Source organism: Rhyacophila brunnea, unplaced genomic scaffold (assembly GCF_057557595.1).
Source record: "Rhyacophila brunnea isolate RB1 unplaced genomic scaffold, BYU_Rbru_1.0 scaffold_9, whole genome shotgun sequence".
In the NCBI taxonomy this organism is placed as follows: domain Eukaryota; kingdom Metazoa; phylum Arthropoda; class Insecta; order Trichoptera; family Rhyacophilidae; genus Rhyacophila; species Rhyacophila brunnea.
In genome coordinates this window covers 14,343,849-14,366,980 of record NW_028233361.1, presented here as the reverse complement: position 1 = coordinate 14,366,980, position 23,132 = coordinate 14,343,849, and the positions used below count along the sequence as shown (strand labels likewise).

At 32.6% G+C, this 23,132-nt stretch overlaps 1 protein-coding gene across 1 annotated transcript in view; it reads right to left on the bottom strand.

Moving 5' to 3' along the window:
- The window catches only part of pip (heparan sulfate 2-O-sulfotransferase pipe), a 220,648-nt gene that overhangs the window by 42,143 nt on the left and 155,373 nt on the right, over positions 1-23,132 (bottom strand). Inside the window, exon 3 of the mRNA XM_085959907.1 lies at positions 20,196-20,266. Within this exon, the coding sequence (XP_085816033.1) occupies positions 20,196-20,266 (71 nt within the window). The remainder of the gene's footprint in view (positions 1-20,195; positions 20,267-23,132) is intronic.

Below are 23,132 nucleotides of genomic sequence, written 5' to 3'. Positions count from 1 at the left end.
CTATTCCATTTTGGGCTTAAAGCCTGACATTTTTACCAATTTTGGATTATTAATACCCATTGATATTCATTATTAGGAGAAATATATATTATCGATTCTCTTTACCTAGGGCACCACCATCTTTAGATTAATAAAGCCTGAGCATAACTTTTTGCACAAGCAACGAGTGGTCCACTTTTTAGCTGTCAAAATCAGATCCTGATTGCTTCACATATTAATTCGCCCTTTCTCGTTTCAAATTGAATTATAAAAAAATCTAAAATCAAAATATTAACTATCAGTGTTATTTATAAATAATATACATTCCTGTTATTCATCAGCTGTCAAAGTCCGACTAGTCCTTCACACAACAACCGGTTGTAATATCGATTTCCAACAAATATGTAACATTGATCTATGCATTACATTAGTAGAAGGTGTGTTATTGCTAGTGTATTATTTATCATGTAACTTATCTATTCAAATCAAACCATTCCATGTGTGAACACGACATACGCGTCAGTATGAGCACTCTATAGAACAATGATAGTTCATGCATAGACAACAACGGGAGGGGCGAAAATAGTAGGACCAGTCGTTGTGAATGTATCGGCTTTCTACTTTAGTCGGCAATGCCTTGGGTCATTGTTTTCTCAGTAATGACGATATGACTCAATTATTAGTGATTAGTTATCTAATGATCTATTATGTAAGGTTTAGACGATTTATACGCCTATTGAATGTATTATTAGTGATTAGTTATCTAATGATCTATTAAGTAGGGGTTTTTAAACACTTCAACTATTCATAATTTGTTTGTTATATTTGTATTGTGATCCTTGATTTAATGGGTAGGTATAAAAGTTTATACCTTCTTTATTGTATTAATTTATTATATAAGTTAGAATTAACTGCATTCGTTGTCAGTGTGTATTATTGGTGAGTGCGCATCGTGCCTGAAAATGCCAAATTCACATTTACAATAATATTAAATTTATAATACTATTTTTTCTCATCAATTAGAATCCAACGACTAGATTAATTATTATATTGGTGTTTTTATTACTGAAATTTATATCACTCTGTCTACATCGGCTTGTATTGCTTGGATAAGCACGTGTCATTCGTACGAAATTGCGAAACTTATTTTGTCTGTGGTGTACCTAATACAATTTATTCTAGGTTTTAAGATACATGTTTTTAAAATATCTAATGAATTATATTTAGTTAATCTTCTAGTATCTGTGTTTTGATCTAACTATGACCTTACTCTGCCTCTGTAGAGCAAATATTAAAATAATATACACATACTACATTAGCATCAAGATCGATAGGTTTGACAGAAAGGAATACATCATCATCGGAGCGGAGCCGAGCGAGAGAAAGCAATCCAATAGGATTGATATAAGAAGTTAAATCGACCAATAGCAACCAATATTTACTGCGCACTAGAATTTATCGCATGTTAAAGGTTAAATGAATTATTATACCTTTTTTTAGAATTACACATTGTCTTTTATTTTAATTATTAGTTAAATTATTTCACTATAGCGGCTTGCTTGGTGATTTGCAGGATCTAATTGCGTTACTGGGCGAAACTAACGTATTGTTTTTCTATATTATTTGTTTGGATCCAAGAAATTTAGGAATATATTGAGCGAACATTCATTTATAAACAGACTGATCTCATGTATATTTTATATTGTAGAGCAAGGACGACGAACGTTTTTATAATTAGGTAACAAAACAATCTTTGAAAAAGTGTAATAATGGGTGGTAGAAAAAAATATTAACAACAATTTTTTCGTTAAATCATATGTGTCCAACTTTGCTAGGTCACGTTGAGTGAGGAAAAATTCTCTTTGAGGGGCGCACATGTGTAGAAAGTTCTTTCTGCCAAATTTGTCTTCGTGCAGAGTCCAAATCGAGAGTTTTTTTTTCAGTTTTACGTCCAATATATTATATCACACCTGTATTAGTGGAGACTTCTTAGCTTTCTTTCTGATTATTTTTTTTCAACAACAATAAATATTCGTGTGAGTCGGTGTCGATTTTCTACTTTTGTGAAGACATCAAATTCCGCAACGTTTTACGTCGCCCTGAATTAGGTTCCACAATTATTTCGTTTGCCATGGGTTCACCACCGTTGATTTTTTTTTAAACTTCATATGCTTTATCTTGGAGTGGAGATTGAATTTTACTCAATTTACTTTTATAAGTATACTTTCATAAAAAAACTACTTGCTGATGTTTAGTATTGATAGATAATTTTTGATCAAGAGATTGTGGATGTAGAAAACGGCAAACCTCAACTGTTACATTTTTCTTCCGACGAACATGACAAATTGAAATGAACATACAATGGTGATGACTGATGATAATACAAATGAAAAGTCATCATAATCAATATTGTTGGGGTGACGTTATTAGACATCGCAGTCGGATCATCGAGTAACCAGTTAACGCGCGAATATATTGTCAATCTTCAATGCATCGATTAACTGGCATATTATTTACACTTTGAATAAATAATTTTACTTATATAATATTAAAAGTAAATAAAAAGTTAAATTTAAATAAATATTTTAACGCAAACATACAAACTAGCGATGTCTACTGCCGTTTGGGTGAATGTAAATGATTATTACAAAAAAATACGAGTACATACACACAGAGCAGTGATTCCCAACGTATAGCGTACGCCCCACCGGGGGACAATTTGATTTTGGGGGTAAAAAAGGAAAATCGTTTGAAGACGAAGCATAGTACAAAGATTGCACTACTTTTCTTCGGAGTTGTACATGTAGGTACAACGTAATATACATATTTACTAACGACAGTTAAATTAAAAATAGTATTGCCTATGTGCATTTTTATTTGAAGCAATTCATTTTTTTCAGAATTAGTTAGGTAACTATAAAATTTTGATAGGAGTTGAAGTGGGGCTTGGCAGAAATAAGGTTGGGAAACACTGAAGAGTGATCGTTAACAGTATTATTTCCGACTGCTTTTACATGAAGCCTATTGCATCGTTTTCTTTCGCTCGACGTCACTCTAACTACGTCATATTTTTTGTTAAAACTATCGAGATTTACGCTTATGTGCTATGTTTATAGGCGATTATCTAAAATATATCTTAATAAATTATATTTATTTATATTAATATATAATATGTAATATACTAATAGGGGAGATATATACCTAAATATGCTCTGTGTCATATATTTACAATCAATACTCGTGCATTTGAAGGCTATAATAATCCGTACATAAACGTACCATCTTTTATATATAATGTCGTGACATCTACTGACAAATTATCGTAACATATCTAACAATTTCACTAAAGTTGAATGCTTTTCATTATCAGTATTTAAGTAAATAATTAAAAACGTTATTATTTAAATACTTACGGACAAAATTATAAGTTGATTCATGGCAGTAGGTAAATACTATGAATACTATGAACGAATCTTGAAATATCCGACTATCCGATTATTAAAGTAGTCGAGTAGCTTAACACATTTAGACATGTCATGCAAAAAGTCATCATGACAAGGGAGATCCCAACAATAGAACTTCAAAGTGAATTCACGTGTCTTTATCGATATGATATATGTATGTACATATTAAAAAAAATATAGATTGATTTTCGAATAGATTGTGAGATTTAATCTGCCCATTTTTATTAACCAGGTCAAATGGCATCTTAAAATGGGTGTTACAAGTTGCTTATGGTTTCTAAAATAAGTTTTCTCCGTTGTCAAAATATTATAATAAATAAATCATCTAATAAATATAATGTCGCCCACTGTAACGCAGTGATAGATTACCTTACTGTACCGTTAATACAAAGAAAAAGGCTCGTGAAATATTAATTTTTTTAAAATTAATATTCATCAGATTTTTTGATACGAGTATTTTTAATATTACCTCTTTTCACCACCATATTCTTACCCACAAAATGGTACCTTATGAATTGATGGTTATATGTAAGTTGTATGTATGCAGTTCATCGTGGGACATTTATTCGTGCGCCGCAGTACGTGAAACATGAGTTCGTATAACATTTTATCAAATGACGAGTTCTTCGTTGAACATTTCACCGTGGAATACATTTTTACGTATCTTATAAAATGCGGCGATAGTTTGCAAATAGTACTGTTCAAATTAGATTAACTCTAACCTTACCTAACCTAACCTAATCTAACCTAACCTAACCTAACCTAGTAAAGACATCTCATAAAATTCACCACATGTTGTAGTATACGTACAAATATACTCCACGGTGAAATGTTCAATGAAGAACTCGTCATTTGATTAAATGTTACACGAACTCATGTTTCACGTACTGCGGCGCACGAATAAGTGGCCTGCGGTGAACTGTTTTCGTACAAACTTCTGGATACGATGAATTGATACCATCTACATATTGTACATTTTTTTTATATAGTGGCCAATTTGGCATTTTGAATGTTTGATTAAGTTAGATATTTGCGAATATATATAATATTTACTGGTTCATCCTATACTCTCTCCAATAAATACGAAACATTCGATGCCATCATCATATTTCAAAGATATATTGTGAAAATTACAAAATATTTTATAGATAATTAATTAACTGAGCTCTTCTCTAAAAAAAACGCTGTTATCGTGATGATATTTTTAGGCAAAGCAGTTCAAATGACAAGTCAGGCTTTTAAGATTCGACATAAATAGTACACACTAAACTTTGTCAACTAAGAATACAATGGCTTGGATTAGGCAGGGTTTAATTGAATTTAAAAAAAAACTAACGAATACAACCTACCTACATATTGTAGTCTTAGTTCAATTAAAACCGGATCAACCGGAAATTATGTCGGATCTTAATAGCCTACTTCCACCTTTCGCTACTGATATATACGCAATGCTTCGTTTTAACGTAACTATTATCGTTATTGTGTATTGTCTATTTTGTTTTTTTAATTAAATTTAATTGTATAACATTTGTTTTTTTCTTCTTCTCTCTTGTGAGGGTAGTCATGACTCCCACATCCTGAAGCGGGCCCCCAAGCTAGGATCTTTGGCGGCCCCTCCTACCTATCTCTAAGGATAAAGGCAGTGTGACGCTCTACAGTAGCGTTTTCCAAATGGTGTACGCAGTAAAATTAATGTGTATATTTAGTGTTCTTTGTATATTTTAATACTTACATCCATTTGAATTATTACAGAGTTGTCGAGTATCCATATTCAATTAAACATTGTACAGAAATTGTCTAAAAATATTACTGAAGGAGAATAGCTCGACAGGCGACTTTTTTTACTATTAGAGCAAATTTATGTTTATCTCACTTATCTGGTCAACTCGCCACGCCGGGTCCCACCTGAGCCTGGGCTCCCAGAATAGAACCCTGGCAGCCCCCCCTTGTGGGCCATGAGGGTAGTATTTGTTATATATTGGACAAGTATGTATTTTTTTATTTAACTTTGTTTGATTAGAGCCAGCATTTTTTCAATTTAAATCTTATGTTGTGAATGTCCACAATATTTTGTTTTTTTTTAATAAATAAATTACCAAACGTAAATAAAAATGTTTTCCGTTATTTGTTTACCACTGTAATATAATATATTATATATGCCTACAAGTAATGGTTTTTAAAACTATTTTCAAGAAAAAAGTTGGAGAATCTATGATTTAGGAAATCATAAAGTTGGAGAAATTGGTAGTGATGCCACCGAAACTGAGAATATCCCAGACATGGTGATTATCAATGAACCATAAAACATGCTCAGTTAAAATGGGGACACATAATGAATACATTGTAATATATCAGGGGAACTTTCTAATAAGTCGTTCGGTACGCGAGCTCGGATCGGGGCCGTGAAATTATTGCGAGGGTCAGTTATCAGAGGCAGACAGACACCTCCAACCACGAGCGGAGATACAACATTCCGGTTTTAGCCTGCAGCGGTTAGCAATCTTATGACCCGGTAAGATGTTATTTCTATAAGTAATTTATTATTTTTACACATAATTCTAAAGCGAGACGTATTCAAAAAATGGCTTACTTACCTAACTAATCTCTCATATGATTTGAATTGGGCACGTAGATTAAAATTCTAGAGTGTACAGATTTGGATAAACTATTTTGTGTTTGATTTCGTCAAAACATTATCTTTTTAACGATCTTGTGAGTTATAATATTACATGATCTGTACTTTGAAGCCTCGAGTAATTAGGTTTGTGTCTTAAGGCTATACTTCAGCTGGGGCACGGTCTAAAACGATCGTGACTGCGCGACGCGAAGATTGTGCACACGACGAGTGCAGAACAAAACATAATTTGTCATAAAAATTCAACAGGCGTCCATTTAGTGTTATGTTTATTGTTATATTTGTAATAATAATAATATATTCATTGACATGTTTTCTTTTTCAAGTAAATTGGTAACGTTTTTTAGTCATCTTTACACGATTTAAGAATTAATTCCGCCGACGCCATCACAAAACAAATTGACGTGACGTGACGCAAAAAAAAACTTGCTAGCAGAGTTTGGTATTCTATAATGACTGAAGAGTATAAATAAGTTATTAGTTATTGTCGTTTAGAATCGACTGTCACATTGACAAACTTCCTAGTGTATTATGATATTATTATTATACACAGAAAAGTTTTACCTAACGTTGATCGTCATTTCCAATTATTAATAACACAGAACCACTAAATCAGATGAACTCCAAGGTCTCCAAGGTCTTCAAGATACGTTAAAATAATCTGAAAGAAATCTGAAACTAAGAATACTCCGACAAGTGAACACGACAGACGCGTCAGTTTCAGCACTCTATAGACAATGACAGGCAATGACAGGTCATCCATAGAGAACGGGAGGGGCGGAAAGGTAGGACCAGTCGTGAGATGTATCGGCTTTACTCTTCAGTCAGCAATGCCTCACCGGAATCGAACCCGTAACTCGAGAATACGAAAGGCCACGAGAGCAGTCCTTCCTTCCTATAATCATATATTAGATAGAAGTAGACTTTGTTTGCCCACGGTAACTATGTATATAAATTAATACGTTTACTTAGAGCTCGAAATAAAGGAACGCACTAAAAAGAGGAACGTGTCTAATGAGAGATGTCAGTATATCAAACTGTTTGACTTGCAATACATAATTGGGAATTAAATGCAAATGTCGGCCTGTTCTTGACGCTATTGCATTGCGGGGAGGGGGATTATGCAACAAAATTGACCGCGATGCTCAGTCATTGGCATAATTTCAATGAGACATGCATTATGAAACAATGCTTTGAAAATAATAAATTTATTTACTTCATACAAATGTTTTCCTCACCATTTCCAAATTTTCTTTCTAATACAGTTTTTGTTTGTTTTATTAAAAGTATACAAACGAAATATTTTTTAAATGTTTATCGCCACTGCCATATTATTAATAAATCAGCTAGTCTGCATGAATAATATTAGTAATTTTGAAGTTTATTGTCAAGCACAGGCACAAACTAACGGTATACGATTCATACAATATTAAATCAAATACAAGTTTTCTCACTTGAAGAATTACTTTCATTTTTCTAAAGAAATTTCACATGAAATGAACGGTAAAAGATGCAGTAGGTGGCGTGGTTATATTCATCATAATTTCTGTTAATCCTTTTAATATTCTAGCATTTATCTTGTAGTCATGATTTTTTTTAAATAATGTCTTTGGAATATAATAATATAATATTGGCGCAGAATATACTTCCTTGTACATCACACAGAGCAAATTAATCAGTGACCCAATGAAGAAATAGCTATCGACAATAATTAAACATCAAAAATATTCTATTATGAAGTGGTTTTTTACATTTAAAATATTATATTTTAATGGTCGATTTACAAACACAGTTGTGTTGTATTGAAATTAAGTAACCAAACTGAGAAAAATAAAACAGTATAATACTTTAATACAAATAGACCACGATTTTTCATCAGTTTTATATGATACCTAATAAAAAAAATTATGATTGAAAAATAATAAAAAAAGCTTATTACGGAAGTAAAATGGGTTTATTATTTTTTTCGACCACGTTAAAGTTCCCACCACCACCCGTCATATATGCACAGCCGTGGATATGCACGGCCCCTATCCATAACGACGTGTCTGAAAGAAGTGATTTGAGTGCTCATTCCGTCCCGCGACGGAGCCGCACGGGACTGATGCTGCAACCATGCACCATAGTGCTTAAAGAAGAAAGTTAAGAAAGATTTGTTTTTTGTTTTTGGACTGGCCCTGCTGTCCGCTGACGTTAAGCGCCCTGTATACCCGCATACTGAGTGTCACGAATTGAAATGGATGAGTCTACTGAGGAGTCGGGACTATCCCGCTCCTCATACGACGCTGCAAATTTCTCTCGCCTCGATTGCTATCAGTTCCATAAGCGGGCAATCCCAGAGGATGTGTTCAACATCTTGGTGGTCATGCCCGCAGGTGCAACCCGGCCCATCTACTATCAAGCCAAACTCGTGGAGTCTGGCGGCGAAGTTGCCATGGCCGGTGAGGAACTGGCCAATCCAGTTCGAAGGTTGAAGTATTCTAGTTCGGTGCCTGCAGAATACGTCTGAAAAAAAACGGTAAGTGTGCCGCCCCTGGGGGGAGGCGGTCCACCTCGCCTGTCATGCCGCAAATGCGGTCTTGTACACAATGTCGCTTACAGTCTTCCTGCAAGGAACGTCCTCGGATCTCTGCGGTGGTGTTAGATGGACAACGGCGAGTGTTATGCTGATACCCCTCAAGAGGAGGGTGATCGATCCTCTGACTTGGATGTGCAGATCGAGGGGTAGCACCCCCGCGAGTACGGCAAGCGCGTCAGTAGAAGTTGTGCGGTAGGCTTTGGTAAGCGAGATTGTATGAATTTATAGTACTTTCATCCCAATCGTTCTGAATAATTGTTGAGACTTGGGGGGGTCCATTTAGAAAAAAATATCCATAATATTTTGTATTATTTTTTAAATTGGCTAGTGGGGGTAGCGGTGTTAACAAACTCTAGCAGATAACTGACTCCTATATTTACCCCACTACTTAAGTATTTTGATATTTTTGTCGTTTCAACCGCAGACCCCTCTAATCTTTTCCAGGTACATTCACCATACCCAGATACTCCGAACTTTGAGTCTAGCTATAAATACTTGGCATGTATAACTAAAAGTGCTCACTTACGAGTAATTACAAGCTATCGCACCCACAAGTGGTTACCAAATGCGCGTGGCCTCCGTTTGTGTCATCTGTACTGTTTTGTCTTTCTGGCATGCATAATATTAAAGGCAATATTAATTGATGACTCAACTGATTGTCCCAATTCACGAGTGTCACGGGTAGGCCCAATCTGTTTAGAAGGCTGTGACGAAAATAAAGATGAATTAATATTCCTTCATTTAAATATTAGTATTTTTCCATTCCTGTGAGGGGGGGAGGGTTGCGGACACGAAAACCCCCTCTTGTGTACGCGCCTGAATCGCATTAATACGACGTATAGAAGATTTTTATATACAATTTACAATAATTCTATATCTCCAGTCTTGTTTTTAACTCTTTGTTTTCGGCCAAAATATAATTGAAGAATTCTACAAAATATAATACACATAAATAATAATAAATACTCCACCTAATTTGATGAGGCAATGACAATTGTGTATAGAATAAAACCAAGGTAAAATACAGTAGAGTGTACTGATTGGTAATGGGCAATTCTTGTATTTAGATCAGCAATGAAAATTATTTATTTTTATAGTAATAAAGAATTATTACGGAATAAAAACAGTTAATTCTATTGCACAGTTTGAGTAATAATTTGAATAGACCATTTCCGAATGAGCAGATCCGCAAGATCAACAGCCGCGGCAGAATTTATTCATCGCTTGGTCGAACTCCATGCACTGTTGAATTTTTTACCACACCCGTCCATCTATGACCACACTATTTATATACTTATTAATTTGTTCAGAATTATCGTTTTAATTTGGTTACATCCACTTTACTAAATACATGGATGGATTTTTCCAAGCGTTTCCATAACGAGTTATAAATATTCTAATAAACCATTTTTTTATATCCAATGAATAATTTAATAAGATTTAAGAGTGTAACATTCTTTTATTGGACATATATAATTAAAAAACACAAATATATAACAACCAGATTTACAATACTACACCCAGCAGGAGTCGACCCTGCGCGCCCGGGATTTACGCCTCTCTTTATTAAATCTTCTTAATTATTCGTTTAATAAAAAAATAGTTTATTAAATTATTGGAAAATGCAAGTGCCTACACTATAACAAATAATTACAAGATAAAAAGAACCTTTTATATCCAACGTTTTTAAATTTTCTGTTGAATCATATAAACTTGACTTGACTAGCTTAAACGATAAAAAAAATTTGTACTTGATAGAAATACTGAATAATGAAATGTCATTTCATATTGATTTCCATAGTAACGTACGTATATATTAATAATTTAGTTGCTAGGACCCCCTAACAACCAATAATGGTATCGAAATAACTTTTCATACAAAACAGAATTAGCTGAAAATGAATTAAATCCTACTTAAAGATGGCTAAAAGCTCTAAACTCTAGCTAGTCGGGAAGTTAGTTAAAAATCGATTGCAAGATTTCTACCGGACAAACAACCAGCGGACAAATAAGAATACGAGCTAAGAAAAACGTTGAATAATATAAATCTTTCGATTTAAAATACAAAAAGCCGACTGGCGAATAATAACGAAATTTAGAAAGCACCTAAGTGAAAATTTCAAAAAGCACTAAGTAACTTCATCACAATTAAATAGAACACACATAACTTACTTATAGTAAGGTTAGGCTACTTGAATGCAAGTCCCAGGTGGTGTGTGTTCGAATACCGCTGGGCGTATTTTTTCTAATTTATATATATATATATAAATTTCTCTGAGGTGTTTTAAAACTATGTATATATTAATAGGTTTTCTCTAATATATCATACATATTTTGTAATCATTCGTAGTGTTAAGCAGTTTTTTTTATTTAATTTAACCAAACATAATTTTTTAACTTGAAATCATTTTTAATTATGCGAATAAGAAAGCATGAATTTATATTAATATGTCGCTAGATGTTTTTAGAGTAGTACTACACTAATTAACACGCGTTAACTGTATAATCTATAGTTTTCCTAGAAAATTTTGACAAATACAGAAAGCTACATTCTTCTGAATCTACAAATATTTAAACCTAAGTCATATAGTTATCAGATAGTGTTTTTCAGGCTTTGTCTCTACTACTCTGGCCATTCAACAATGTGCAGAGCTTTTATCTGTAGAAAATAATATGTCATATTTTTTCTTGCAAGCTATCTAATTAAAACAGTGCGATGTAACCAAACCAAATAAAGTTTATCTTGAATGACCAGCTTCCTAGCGACAAAAACGTTTGTACCTTTGACTGAATTAAACTGAAATGACTCCTGCATCTAATTTTAAAGGTTATTGCTTTTACCGTCCATGCTTCGGAAGCAAATATTCTTATTAATAAGCCATGTGAAATATTATTTGTACGTACACATAAAAATATGTAACAACGGTAATAATTATTCACAAAAACCCCGTTGTTGCATTATTCAAAATGGCGCCGATTGAGAAATGCTGCATCGCTTCGCCTTGATTATTGAGTTAATTAATGCAATAGTAACACAACATAATATATTATAACAATGCGTAACAGAATTACATCAACATGTTACCTGCAATTATAATACATATAAATCTTTCTACAATGTGGGCGAATTTAAATATTATCGGATTATAAGTTAAATTAATTGAACCAGAAAATAACTACCTACGTTAAGGGGTGAAATAATAAGTGAGAGATAAAATAATAATAATACAGCGGTAGAACAATGTTTTATAAAAAAATAAGATAAATCTGACGTTTTAAAGTTAACTTAATTAAGTACTTATATATATATTATTAACATATTTTTATTTACGAGTAAAATCAACACGGATGTATATTTATAGGTTTAAAATGCCGGTTTTATCAAAGTAAATAAAGTGATTTTTTTCAATATGGTCACGTATTTGAGATCAATAAATGACCGATTGTCATGACAAATTACTTCTTATGAATTTTGGTACCATGTTTGAAGTAGGCATTTAATTATTATTACCAGAGTTAATAAGAAACAACATCTCGCCTCTCACTCACTATAAGCATATATTATTATTGAACAAGGACTTCTAGTCCACGTGTTAAAACTGTGAACTAACAAACTCCTCCTGTGCAGTTAATTGCATTTTAACCCAAATTGTATCATTTCGTTGTGTACGGATCTATCAATTTACGTAATTTGATGCTTTTTATATGAACAATATGTCTAAAACGATCAGGAGTGATGATATAATTATCATTAGTAAATTTTGGTTTATTGCGAAGAAGCAAAGGAGTCGCATCGAAAAAGTCACCAGATACATTATTTAAACACGTGTTGCCGCCATGACAGGTACGTCACTAAAAAGTCTTCGATTTGCGACTACAGCGACTTCTTGTTATCGACGAGATCGTGTTGTCGGACAGTAGTTTCAACTAATAGCTAATTATTTATGATAAAGATAGTGGTGTTACAACTAAAAAAGTGATTATTGGAATTTATATATTATTAATAATTAGATATTATGTCAAATAATGCCCCGTTTACACTGCATGGATTTACTGCTGACAGTACGTATTATCGTGTGCATAACAAAAAATGCACGTGTAAACTAGTATTATCATGAAAATTGAAAGATTGCATGCATGAATCAAAAAAAATCAGAAGCTTCTGAATTTTCACGCGACAATTGGACCGTTCAATATCTGCGTCTGCGCAGAGACTCATTTTAAGGTTAACCGATTTTCACGACCTGTCAAATAGTACCATAAATGATAACACCGCGTCTCGCTTACTCTTGAAGAATGAAATTGGCGAGACAGTCAGCACTTTTACGTGTAAACAGTTATTATCGCGATAGTATAAAATACACACTATAGGTGCAAATAAATCCATGCACGTAATCTCCTATATATTATTATCCTAAGAGATTTTGGAAAATACGTCAACTTTTTTATTTAAATACCACTTTGTTGATTATTAAAGGAATTCACTTCAATTTTTGGAGTCCCGAATCTACTTCCATTTGAATCGGGCACAATCTGATAAAACTCGACACAATCACAGATACTATCGTTTTTAAATCGCGTTTTACATCCGTCACCATACATTTTCGCATCTTGCCTTTCGTCTACCGCAAATCGATTATAATGTCGCTTAATTCTTTCTATATAATCAATATTGCAAAATATCTAAATTAATATTCCACAAAATTATTCAAATCTGTAAGTAGCACATTGGCGTACGAACAAGAAATAAATACATATTTCCTCACTAATTACTATGAAAATATAATCTAAAACCACGTCACTGCTATTTATCTGTCAAACTGAAATAATAGATGATTGATTTTCAATTGTTTTCTTTTGTGATATAAACAAGTTCATTTGACGTGTCAAAATTCAAATTTAGAATTTGCAGAAATAGTCGAAAAATGTGACATTTCTATTAGCATATTAAATAATCAATTTCAATCAAGACATTTATTGTTAATGTTTACGTTAATTGCATAATAAATATAATATTTTAATGTCTCTATAAACGAGCATAAAAAAACAATAGTCAATCACTTTCAGAAATACGTTTCCTATAGATATATTTTTGCCCATATTTAATCCGAAAATTCCTGGCTGTCACAAATCACACAACAATGTATTAATAGGTACGTCATTGCCTTGCCTCTTCACAATATTCGATGAGTTTATTTAAATTTAATAATAAGGCCACATTTCAACGATTATCATCATGATCAAAGATTAAAACTAAATATAAAACTACGTTGATTAATCAAATTATCCTAAAAAAATATTGACGGAGCATCATTTACGCATGCATTTTTATTTATTTTTAACCATAGACAAAATACTTTTATTTTAGCTGTCATATTCATAGACAACGTAGGTAGGTAAATTAAAAATGACGTTTACCATACGTAATAAATACACAAGGTTTTTACAATTTTATTAATACGAGGGTGGGTCAATAATTCCTTAGAAAAAAGCATTAAAACAGTTTTTATTTTTGTATTTTTTTTTTATTTCTCAACATAATCTCCTTGGAGCTCAATACACTTGGTTAGACGTTTCTCAATTTTTTTTAAACCGTCAGAAAAATAAGTTTTCGGAAGGTCCTCAAAATAAGCATTTGTCCGATCGATGACTTCTTCATTTGAAAAAAAACGTTGTCCACTTAGCCATTTTTTTAAGTTTGGGAAAAGGAAAAAGTCACTGGGGGCTAAATCTGGCGAATACGGTGGGTGGTCGACCAATTCGAACTTCAATTCTTCAATTTTAGCCATTGATCGTAAACATGTGTGAACACGGGCATTTTCCTGATGAAAGAGGATTTTTTTCCTGTTTAAATGAGGCCATTTTTCTTCAATTTCGTTTTTTAGCTGGTCCAATAAAGATGCATAATAATCCCCTGTTATTGTTTTTCCTTTTTCCAAATAGTCAACGAAAATAATTTCACGTGCATCCCAAAATACAGTAGCCATAACCTTACCAGCTGATTTTACGGTTTTCGCCTTCTTTGGACATGGTTTGTCTTCGCAATCCACTGCTTTGACTGTTCTTTCGTCTCGGGAGTATAGTGGTGTATCCATGTTTCATCTACAGTCACAAAGCGACGAAAAAATTCATCCGGATTGCGTTGCATGAGCGACAACAGGGCTTTAGAGGCCACCACCCTATTGCGTTTATTGTCGACTGTGAGCAAACGCGGCACCCATCTTGCAGAAATATTTTTCATGCCCAATTTGTCATGTAAAATAGAAATGACGCTACCTTTTGAGATCCCTGTAACCTCAATTATCTCACTCAACTTTAATCTTCGGTCACTTAACACCATATCGTGGATTTTATTGATCATTTCTGGTGTAGTCACCTCTACAGGACGTCCTGAGCGTGGTTCATCCTTTGTTGATGTACGACCACGTTTAAATTCATTTAACCAGTTATAAATAGTTGCAAGTGAAGGAGCAGATATGCCGTGAACTAAATCCAACTCATTTTTTATTTCCTTTGCTGTTAACCCTTTTATATTAAAATGTTTAATAACAGCTCTAAACTCAATTTTCTCCATTTTCCATTTTTCCATTTTCCACAAGCAATTTTTTTTTTTAAATGTACGAGAAACACACAACAACCCGACCAATCTGATTGAAACTTCGCAGCATACTGAATCGGTAGTGCCGCTGCATGAAAACAAACCGCTTACAGTACTAGTCGCGCCACCTGTCGGCTTTTCTAAGGACTTATTGACCCACCCTCGTATATAGTATTTATATAATGTTGAATTAAACGTTTTATTACACAATATAATAAAAATTCATGCTTTATAGACAACTAAAAAAGTCAATTATGATCATTTCATCCCATAATCGCACTATGAAGTACCTACGTCATATTATTATCCACTATTTGCATCCATGTGGTTACTATATAGAAGAATCAATGTGTGTCACTATGCTTATTAGGATTCCATGCTGGGTGAAGGTTATTCCAATAATCCTCTTGGTCATATGAATTGCTATATCTATCAAAATTGATGTACCTACCCATTTATATCCTCATTATCACCATGAACCAGGATCGATCCACTACTCGATATAGCCGTCTCAGAACTAATTCCAGTCCTCTTACATACATTGCTGCATTTATCAAACATTTTTAAATAATAATAATATATTCATTTCGTCGTTATCATAATTACACCGGATCAATACACTGCTCGATGAAGGCCTCTCTAAGCTGAGTCCACTATTTTTTGTTCTATGAATTGAACTGAACCGAATTTGTGAAATTGCGTATTACATGAAATCGGCAAAATTTTGTCAAATTCATGAAAAATGCAAGCCCGTTGCCTTATTCATGAATTAGACAAATTATCTGCCAAGTACGTGAATTCGGCAGGGTATATAATTCTTAAACTGTCAACATGACAGTAGAAAAAGTAAATTTAATACGGATGGTTTTATTAGTTATAATTGGACATAATATTATAATATTATTATTAGGTTCGGTTAGGTTTTGTAATTCTGAATTCAACTGAATATCCATTTTAAGGTTACCTAACACCTGTCAACAAACTATCAAATTTAATCATACTATCACAAACAAACAATCGACTATTGCCTGATACCAAAGCTCAAATCAAATCGCGAAAATACCTTTTAATAAAATTCTCCCGTTATCATATTATAGTTCTAGATTTTTTTGGGCATAGTAATTGGAAATGAACGTCATTGTAGTTATTAATAGGCATATTTTTATATAATCAATAACATTTGACATCTGGTTAGTGTGATTATTTGCAAAAAACTCCACCGGAGCGCCACTATCTATATTGACCAATGCATGAGCATTTGACAAATTTGATTTACTTGGAAAAAACACCACCGGAGCGGAGCGCCAATATCTAATTTTCCCTATGCATGAACTAGGCAGAAAAATTACTGCCAAATTCACGCACTCGACAGATGTTTTGCCTATTTCATGAATAAGGCAATGGGTTTGCATTTTTATGAAATAGGCAAAATTTAGCCGATTTCATGTAGGTAATACGCAATTTCACACGTAGGCGTAACATATACATACATATATCTACCTAAATATTTATAATGCCATTATCATAATCAGTTTGGATCAATACATATATAGACGAAGTCCTTTCTAACCCAATTACTTACTCTCAGATCTACGAGTTCCTTCTTTTATCAACATTTGTTTCGATATGAACGTCCCGCACCGGGAAACATTATATAAAATGTTAATTCAAAATTTGTTTTTTTAAATATTATTCTATAGCTGCAAGGATTTTTTTAGACAATTAAACAAAATAATTTAATAGTTATATGGCTAATCTTCATCTATTACCTCAAGGGGATACGCGTGAGATTAATATAAACGTTATATTATTGAATCGCAATCAAATTACCTGCTATTCTGCTAGGTCTAGCAGCCTGGGATGGTGAATCCAGAATAGACTCTGCATATGACGCCAAATTTATATCGAAAGTAACGACTTGCAAATTGTAAAAGTGAAAAATCAGCGAAATGTCAAACGACGCCGTCTCTGCATACCTCACAATTTTATTAAAATTCAATACCATACATTAGGACGCTAAGCTGTCTGCAAGACCTAGCGAGACAGACTGGCGAGAGCCAGCTGGCTCAGCTAGTAACAATAAATGTCCGTTCTTATTTTTATTTGCTATGCATGTTGTTATTGTAGTACAGCTAATATTAGAATACAATACGAAGGCCAAAGCTACTTATAACGAAAATTACAGATTATTGAATTAATTATTGTAGCACGATTCATTCAAAAATCTTCAATTTACTTTCACTCTAATAACATAAAAATTTCACCAAAAAAATGATATGATTGTTGCGAATGGTAAAATTTAATGACTAAATCATTATTTTTTGTTAAACAATATTATCCAAGTTCAAATCTATTGCAACCAAGTAAATACATTGTTTTCTCTTGTTGCAAATAAATTTCGGAACAAACAATTGAACGTCAATTTACAAAAAAAAATGGTTGAATGAATCTTGTTCTCATTATTATCTATTCAAAATTTTTGCTTAGAAATGATTTCTTATTAAAAACAGTATGATATCGAAGTTTGATAAAAGACCCTAGCCATAATCATTAATTTTAACTGTAAGTACCTCATTTTCTAGTATGTACTATACAGTGGTCTCCAAAAACAAGCTAAACCCAGCATGTTAAGGCGGCTTAAAATATACGTCGTCAGCCGAAATAAACTACATATTAAAAAAAAACTTTATTTTATGTTGAAATTAGCTGTGATATTGTAACAAATATTTTATTTGCCGAGAGTAAGCTAGCCAAATTCCAAGAAGACAAACCGCATGTATCAGACCTGATCATTCATATTCGGCCTGTCAATGGAAACGATTTGACGAATCACTTGCCTAGTTTAAACATGCTTGAATATTGTAAGTTTATTACGTTTGTATATATTTAAAAATAAACATCGTTCTCAGCTACAACTATTAGTTAATAATCTGATAATAGTCAGACTCTAATTAAGGGTCTCTATATTATTATATTACATACGAGCAGAAATTGGTACTATTACGTTGATCAACAAAAATTAAACATTCATATTTTGTTTTATCAATCAATATATTTTATACGTCATACTCTATGGGGGTTATTTATTTATCTTGAGGCCATTATCACATACACAAATAACACAAGCGATAAATTAAATCGCGGAATCAACATTACCAACCGATACTATGTTGGTCTGCAAAAACGTATGAAGATCAAGGTTCTCTAAAAGACATTCTACTGCGTCCAGTATTAACGTATAGACCAAAATTCTGGGATCTCAGCAAGCAAGATAAGTAAGTTGGAGAAATAGATAATTAACCTTGAGGGAAGAGTATTGAGAAGAATTTTTAGTACTGTTAAATGCATTGGCATTTAGAGGTCGAAGTACAATGAAGAACTGTACATTCTAAATAGGCGTCAAAAGATTACGTTGTGGCATATGAAAATATTATAGAGTTTGCCCTGGATATACGTGCATAGAATGCTGATAGATTTACCATAAAGGCAAGCTATATACGCGTCCATTAAGCTGGCTCTCACATTTAAACTCGCCTCGTCTGCCGCACAGCCATAAATCAAACCGTCTAGGTACGTCGATCAGGTGTTACATATTAAGACCGCACACATCTACGTAGCGACAGTCGCACGTAACCTCTCGAGACGTATAGATATTTGGATGCGGCGATTGGTGAGTCTATATAGGAATGACCAATTTATAGGTTTTCATATGAATTCTGGCGTGGCCCGAGAAGCATGCGATTTGTTGATAGCAGCACTAGATGTTTTTTTTTCAAACTAAAAGGTCGCATTTGACCAATCTGCGGAGCTCCATTTGGCAACGTGTGTTTTGGGAATAACGATGATGTCATATTGACGTATTCGACACGTTGCAGACGAAACGAGGTTAGATGTGAAAGCCGATTAAGGATTAAAAACAGCCTGGATAATTGGACAGTTGTCACTGGGGATTTAAGAATCCTCGGACAATGCACCTAAAAAGCATTGACCCGGATCGTCCAAGATGGAAAACACTTTTGGAAGATGGCAAAACTAACCACAGGTAATAAGTGCTATAGGTATAATATGATGATGTTTTATAAGTAACTTTCCTCTTACTTTATTCATTTCATTAACCAGAAAATGATCGACACATCATCCCAGTAAATTATTTTTAGTAGATATCATCATAAAAGTATGATAAAAACTCTATTTAAAATACACGATATGAAACCAATAGATTTGAATCACCGATAAGAAAATAATATACATAATAAATACATATCGTATAATTATTAAACTAAAAGTTTCTAATATTTGTACAACATTGCGTACATCCTGAGGAAATTCAATGTAGTCTCTCGGATGTCGATATTATTTTTCAACTATATTATCGTATATAATTGTTTGATTTCAAGGTTCTCATATAGAAAACTCAGAAAAGAGCTACTTAGGTATATTATATTATTTTATAAATTAACTACGGATATAATAATATAGCACATGTCAAAATAATATTTCCCATATTATTACTATAATGACTGGGAACATATATAATTTAAAATAGTTCAGAATCATACTTATTAGAAAAAATATTAACCGGTACCAACTGTAACTCGTCAACGTATTGTTTGCAAGTTTTAGCAGTAAAAAAGGAGTGCAATTTTTACTGATATCTAAAACTCAACCAAAAAGAGGTACTGAATGAACCTTGAAACCATGGCGAACTTTTTTTGAAATTGAAAATTTTTATAATACCAAGAATACATTTTTATTGGATGTCATAAGCTTTAATGTGTATGATAAGGGAAGAACAGTATGTTGTGTTTACGAGCGTTTTAAATTATTAGAATTTTAGAGTACTGATACTATTTATACTTACTAACAGCGGTACACTATATACAATATTAGTGAATATTATGGTGTAAATAAAATATTTCATGTATTGTGGCATTTACTTACTTTTCCAGAGCTTTTCAACAGTTTTGCTAATGTGTTAAGCTCTTGCGAGGTTCCACTTCCACTGTTTGTTCCTGAAACAAATAAAAAGAATATTAATAAAATATGGTTCAGTTTTAAGACAAACAATAATGTTAATCATTGCAATTAAAATAAGTACGATACATTCTACGATTTTCAAAGACTAGAAAAAAAATATATAATAAATACTTAGATAAAATAAAAATAGTAAATACATTTTTATAGAATCCTGATACTCTGAAATATATCTCATTATCTAACTTTATTTTTATAAATATACTTTTATTACTATAAATTATCAACCCGATGTCATTGAAATTGTATACTTAAGTTTAATATTTTTTATTTATTAGGATATAAATAAAAGTGAACTATTGCATTACAACTGGAGACCTTAAGATCGCTTTACGCTATGTATGTCTGGCAGTAACGAGAACTTGCGCAATAATGCAAATTAATCTGCGCTGACAAAGTTCATTGTCAATAAGCTCGTTTGATAAGTTTAGCAGTGAGCTTTCGAGTCAGGATTACCTTTATGAAGTCTTGTCGCAATAATAATTAATCGATTCAGAGCATGCGTGGCTTTCAAGTATGTAAATTCAAATAGGTACGTAAGTTTATATAAGTATGACTCTTTGTACTTCGTTTGTGAGTGTTCTGGATATTCATTTTACTGACAATTCACAATCAATTATTATTATTATGTTATGCTTCATTATAAGAGACAAAAATATATTTCCAGGTTGAATACCTGATCAACATCCATTATCTAGTAAAAAATCTGTTCCTAAACTTCTTAGTTAGTCTTTCTTACAAACCGGAAAACCAATGAAAAAAATATATGTGTAAGAAATACGTTTTTTTGGGAAAATTGATTTCCATATTATATTAATCAGGACAGATTTTTTAAAGAAAACTTAAAAGAAAACAACTATTATTGGGGAGTAGGTTATATTAACTCATTTAGTGCTAACACCGCGACTGGCGCGTTTGGAGTACTTGGCCATTAGATATAATTAACGTGTTATTTAAATTGTTGTTTTTATTTAATAAAACGCATTTTTTTTTATTTATTTAATTTTATTTAAATGTGGTAATTAAAAGGTCGGCAGTGATTGTGTTACAGACTTTTTACAAGATTTTTTTTACAGACTAAACACATTTAAAAAGCGGTATATTTTTTTTCAGGTGAGTTATTAGAACCTGCACCCATGGTTTCAAAGACGGCGCTTTATCAAATTACTCTCCACTATTAGGTTGATTTAAGACTGTCAGACTGTATTATTAAAATTGACCTTGTTAATCTTGTTTGCTATGTCAAAATTTGAATCATTTGTGTCAAATTTACATCAAGAGATTTGTGGACGAATTTACTAATTATTTACAAAAAATGGGTTTTTGTCTCTCTTGCAAAAATTGCGCAATTATTGATGTTTGTATTTTTTTATTTTTCGGGATTTCGGCCATTCGGGATTTCAGAATTCGGGATTTTGGCCTTCGGGATTTCGTCCAGCACCCAGTACCTAAGTAATTTATCAATCAAACTACTGACACATTTATACTTAGCAGATAACTTACTTAATATTTTGTTTGTAATTTCATACTATCTTAAAATACGCATTTATGCATAATAATATACTTACATGTTTAAGTTTTATTATAATATTATTAAGTCGATAAAACGCTGAAATATAATGTAATTTTCATTCTAACATCTAACATTATTTTTAATATTTGTTGTAAATATAAATAAGTACCCATGTATAGACAATAAATTAATTGATTATGCACATATTTAAGTTTTAGCGAGGGAAGAATTATTTTCTTTTAATAAACATCATAAGGCATAATAATTATTCTCAATCTATATTAAAAATGTGTCAAGCGCGAAATGTATAAGGTACAACTACTGAGAAGATAGAAGCATATTAAACTGACTTGCTTATTTACTCCAACAAATCGTAACGTACGTCTATTCCTTTGCGCATTTAATTCAACTGTGCGGCATCCAATCCTCCCGGAGGTCAATTGTGTCGGCGTCGAATTGGGTCGGCGTCCAATTGGGCCGGCGTCCGATTGTACCGGCGGCCAATTACCGGAGGCCAATCGGCGGAAGCCAGTTCGCGGTGCCAAATCGTCCTAGACCCTTAAGCCGCGTGGCCACCTACACTGTAAAATTTACACGACGTTATTGCATTGGGTTAATGAAAACATTCGTTCGATCAAAACACATTAAAGATGTGTTTGTCATATGTGGAATTTGAATCCGTAACCCTCAGTTTAGTTACAATATTTATTTTAAACTATTCTAATATTAAAATTCATCCAAAGGTAACTCAGCGTATGAATGAAATCCATAAATACCTACAGACTCTTTACTATTTTTGAAATCGCATTAATTTTTAACGTGTAGATATCCATTTCAATTACCGGTGCACACCGCAAATAAATTTTCCACTTTTGTACCCGCGAAGTTGCTGCAACCAACGTGTGGCCATCGTAGGTAACTAACTGATTCGATGATGTACAATTTCACACTCCAATGCATCACCCTTCAAGCCGTGCTAACTTTTCAATGTATTTTATAAACTTTTATGTCTTTTACTGTAATCTACACCACAGTATTTTTATTACCTAAGTTCCGTTTATAATGGAAATTTGAATATATATGATGCAGGGCTGTAACAAGCAATATGTAATTGATTATATTTAAAATTTAATAGAATCAATTAATAACTTATGATTCTGTTTGTAAAGCGAATATAATAAATATGGGATTAAAAAGGGATAGTGATTCTTTATTTAATAACAGCTTTGCGTGTATTTTTTTGGCCGTATTAAAAATAATATATTATAATTTTGTAAGAACAAGCATAAACTATGATTAAATAATATTTCGTAATTATTCCTTTTATTGTT